Genomic DNA, 4,471 nt, shown 5'->3' on the forward strand with positions numbered 1-4,471 from the left:
AAATCCCTGCAGGGATGGGGACTCCACCCTTGCCCTGAACACTTTCCATGAAGGAATTTCTCCTAATATCCAATTTTCTCTCATTCTTTTGCTGAGCTGAGCATCCCCAGAGGTTCCTGACCCTGCAGGGATAAGCTGGGATAAAAGGGGTGTATTTACAGCCTCCCTGGGGTGTCCTGAGCCAGGTGACAGGTCTGTGCTGGGAGCACCAAATAACCACAAGGGTTAAAACACTCCACCAGTATTTTATTACCAAGAGATGCTGCAGGTTAATTACTGCAGGTTAATTACTGCAGGTTAATTACTAAAACCAGGTGGATATGAATGCAGCAGGGAATAATGGGGCAAACAGCAAGTTTTTCCATAATTTACCCCATTGTCTGAAAACAGTGTCTCAAGTAATTGTCCCTCTGACAATTTTTCGACTCTGCCACTGATGAGGGGAGGTTTCCAGCTCCAGAGGAAAGTTTTCAGCTCAAAAAGAAAGTTCTCTTCCCCTCCTCCCAAAGTACATCTCCCTTTCCTGCTCCTTGGCAGCAGGCACAGCCCCGGTCAATGGGGTTTAAAGTCAAATTTTCCCTGACAATGAAAAACGCTGTTTCCAGACAAAAGGACCCCAGACAAAGACAAGAGGCAGCATTTAATTAAACTGTGCATTTGGCAGCGTGGTTTATGGCCCTCAGAGATGGGGTTTGCCATCAGCCAGCCTGGCCACACACTCAGAACAAATCAGAGGAGTGTTGGCACAGCACGGAGCAGGAGCTGCCAGATGATCAGAATCCCACATCAATATCCCCAAAAAAACCCATTATCTGCGTGTCTGTGGCTTTACAAAGCTGTTAAAAATACTGCTTTTAGCTGGAGAATAGAGGGACTCAGGGGCACACCAAAGACTCAACTAGGGCATGGAAATATGACCCTGTAAGCCTGTCCTGAGTGTCCCTGTGGGATTCAGCTTGTGCTTCTTCCCTGGGAGCATCCAAGGCCAGGTTGGATGGGGTTTGGAGCAATCTGGGCTGGTGGGAGGTGTCCCTGCCCGTGGCAGGGGGTGGAACAAGGTGGTTTTTAAGGTCCCTTCCAACCCAAACCCATTCTGTGATTCCATGATTCTTCCACAGGGCTTCAGACAGATTTTTACCTTCCAGGTCAGGCTCCAAATATGACATAGAGGAGCTTCTGAGATGACACAAAAGGTAGTTGGGTCTTTCCTTGTGTGCTCCTGTCCCTCCCCAGCCCTTCTCCCTTTCCCTCCAGGGCCCTGGAACACCTGCAGGTCCATCCAGCCCAAAGACAGGGGACACTCACTTTGGGATGGGTGAGCAAAAAGTGCTGAGATCTGGTCAAATCCAGAGAGAAAATCCTAAAGGAGCTCCACAGCTCATGGAATATCCTGAGCTGATCCCACCAGGATCATGGAGTCCAAGCCCTGCCCCTGTCCAGGACACCCCAACACTCCCACCCTGTGCCTGAGGCTTTGGGACTGGGAATCCTGCAAGGCCCAGGACTGGAAAGGGGGATGTTCCCAGCCCAGTCTGGGACATAAACTGGGACTAAATCTGGGACTGGGTGAGCTGAGCCCCACCTGGGCTTGTCTGAGATGTTCAGACAGTGAGGGGGTGTCCCTGACCCAGCAGGAGGGACCCCAACCTGATGACACCATAATACTTTCCAATAATAGATATATATTTAAAAATAACATAATTATTATATAATTACATATCATGTAATTATATTATATGTAACTCATATAATGAGTTATTGTTGGCCACAGCAATAAATCCAATCACAATCATCCACATAATCCCCATATCCTGCTACTCAACTCTTGAACCAAAACTGACCCCTTGCTATGCTCTCCTTATTTTTGATGTTCATTCCTTAAAAATACTGGAAAAGTGACTCTCTGAGAGAGATTTATGCAATCACTTTGTGATTCAAAGCACTGCAGTCCTCCCAGTTCCTCATGACAGGAGCTTTGTTCTTTATCACAGGGACCGAGAAGGCATAAAATCTTTTACCCCTATAAATTAACCCATAAAAAGTTTTAATTTCCATGTCAGTTTACTGTTTTACTGCAAAGATTCACTTCAATTCCCTCTCCTTAAATTTAACTGGGAGGTTTATATTCTTTCCTACTTAGGCTCCTAAATGGAAAATAAAGTTTGCTTGATGCAAGAGCTGCTCCAAACCGTGATTTAAGGTTCCAAGCACTCTGACATTTATTTGTTATATTTGGGGCAGAGCTTTGTGGCTTTACATTTATTTTATGCTGAAGCCTTTAAACACAACAATGTAAAAGGTGAAAAATAGCCAAGGAGAGGAGCTTCACTTGGTGATCCAGGGAGGGACAATGTGGGTTTTAAGCAATGCCAGGGAGGTGAACTGGTTGCAGAAGTGACCCCTGGGGTCTCCAGAAGCCCTCTCAGATCCCTCAAATCACTTTGGTTTCAGCTTTCCCAGTCATTTCTGGAATCACAGAACCATTAATGGAATCATAGAATATCTTGAGTTGGAAAGAACCCTCAAGGATCATCCAACTCCAACTCCTGATCCTGCCCAGGACACCCCAAAACCCACCTGAGAGCCTCGTCCGACTCCATCCCCATCAGCACCCCCAGCCAGGTGGGTTAACATTAATTAACTGCTGCTGGTTAATTGGGGCTGCAGCACAACAAGAGCCTCAAGCTGAGAGAGCCCAGCTGGGCCCATGGGCTGCTCTGAGCTCACCCAGACACACAGGGAGCACCAAGAGATCATCCCAAATCCCTGCTCATGGCCAAGAGATCATCCTAAATGCCATTTCTTCCCTCCCTTTCCCAGGCCATTTCTTATGTTCAGGTTTGAAATAATTTCTCTCTCCTTCACTGTTCAGATTTCTTGGATTTCTCCTGACTTCACCAGTGAAAAAAACCACAACAACTCTGAGCAGCTCCTTGTACTTGGCCCCATTTGTGCTTTAATACTCAGATCCCTCCTCTCTGCCCTCTCCTACCCAAATTCTGCCACTTTGTTCCCCTCAAATGTCACAGAATTCCAGAATGCTTTGGGTTGGAAAGACCTTAAAGCCCAACCAGTGCCACCCCTGCCATGTGCAGGGATACCTTCCACTGGCCCAGGTTGCTCCAACCTGGCCTTGGACACTTCCAGGGATCCAGGGGCAGCCACAGCTTCTCTGGGAATTCTAGTCCACGGCCTCCCCACCCTCCCAGCCAGGAATTTCTTCACAATATCCCACCTAAATCTCCCCTCTTCCAGCTTAAAGCCATTCTCTGTGTCCTGTCCCTCCATCCCTTGTCCCCAGTCCCTCTCCAGCTCTCCTGGAGCCCCTTTAGGCCCTGCAAGGGGCTCTCAGCTCTCCCTGGGGCCTTCTCCAGGGGAACCCCCCCAGCTCTCTATCATGTATCTCTACACTTCACAATTCCCTCTCCTTCAGTTTTCCTCTGATTCCCTCCATCCTATGTTTTGTAATCCCAGGTGCCAAATAATTTCTCTCCTGTCGATGTCTCTCATGCATAAACAAATATACATTTATTTATATCTCTTATTTATAAACAATCACACATTTATTTATAAATAAGAACAGAGGGTCAGAACCAGGAATTGTCCAGAAGGTGAATCCCAATGTGCATGTTTATATGGGAGTTTTGACTTGCACTGGAGGACTTTTCCAAGGCCAGGTTGGAGCAAACTGGGCTAGTGGGATGTGTCCCTGCCCGTGGCAGGGGGTGGCACTGGATGGGTTTAAGGTCCCTTCCAACCCAAACCATTCTAGGATCTATGACTGTTTTCCCCAAAAACCCATTTTCTCCCCTGGGGCACCTGGAGGTGAAAGGGAGGGGCCAGAGGAACCATCCCACTGCAGGGCTGATGGCTCCCGCTTTCCATGACAACACTCCCACCTCTCACACACAAAGGTCGCTCCCAGCAGCTGCTTTTTTTGGCTCTGTTCCAGTTCCAGCCGGCTCTGAGGGTGGATGAGAACTGCCTGTAACAGTCTATCAGCGTCTCACTGTCAAACCAAACATGAAATGTGTGAAAACCTGTCACAGAACTCCTTCACCAGGGGCTCTGGGTGGGCAGCACAGATGCTTTGCTGCCTCACAGCAAAGGCTCACAAATCACTCCTTTGTCTGCACAAAATACACAGATTTTTAGAGACCTTTAACGCAGCCACTCTACACAGGCCCGAAATAATTTTCCACAGTGAACCATTTTATATCCTGAAATAAAACCATGTTTTCTATCACCACCAGCATCTCCTGCGAGCTGCAGGATATTTTGTCTCTGAGCAAAGAGCTGCTGTGCTCTCTGTGGCATTACTGAGCTCCTGGTGCTCACAAAGCAGTTATCTGGACATAAAGCAGCTTTCAGAGGTGAGAAGAAGCTGTGAGATGCTGGGGCAGAAGGGAAGGGTCCCTCTGCAGAGGAACCTGGATAGATTGGAGAGTTGGGTTGTTTCCAATGGGATGAG

General features: G+C 47.8%; 1 protein-coding gene across 1 annotated transcript in view; it reads right to left on the bottom strand.

Annotated features, from left to right (window-relative positions):
- Positions 1 to 3,990: 3,990 nt before the first annotated feature.
- The window catches only part of LOC113940503 (MAM domain-containing glycosylphosphatidylinositol anchor protein 2-like), a gene marked incomplete at its 5' end in the record, with an annotated part of 10,139 nt that continues 9,658 nt past the window's right edge, over positions 3,991 to 4,471 (bottom strand). The window contains one exon of the mRNA XM_027631656.1: positions 3,991 to 4,009. Coding sequence (XP_027487457.1) covers positions 4,007 to 4,009 — 3 coding nt within the window. The remainder of the gene's footprint in view (positions 4,010 to 4,471) is intronic.

This window comes from Corapipo altera, unplaced genomic scaffold, assembly GCF_003945725.1.
Source record: "Corapipo altera isolate COAL_440 unplaced genomic scaffold, ASM394572v1 128403, whole genome shotgun sequence".
Classification (NCBI taxonomy): domain Eukaryota; kingdom Metazoa; phylum Chordata; class Aves; order Passeriformes; family Pipridae; genus Corapipo; species Corapipo altera.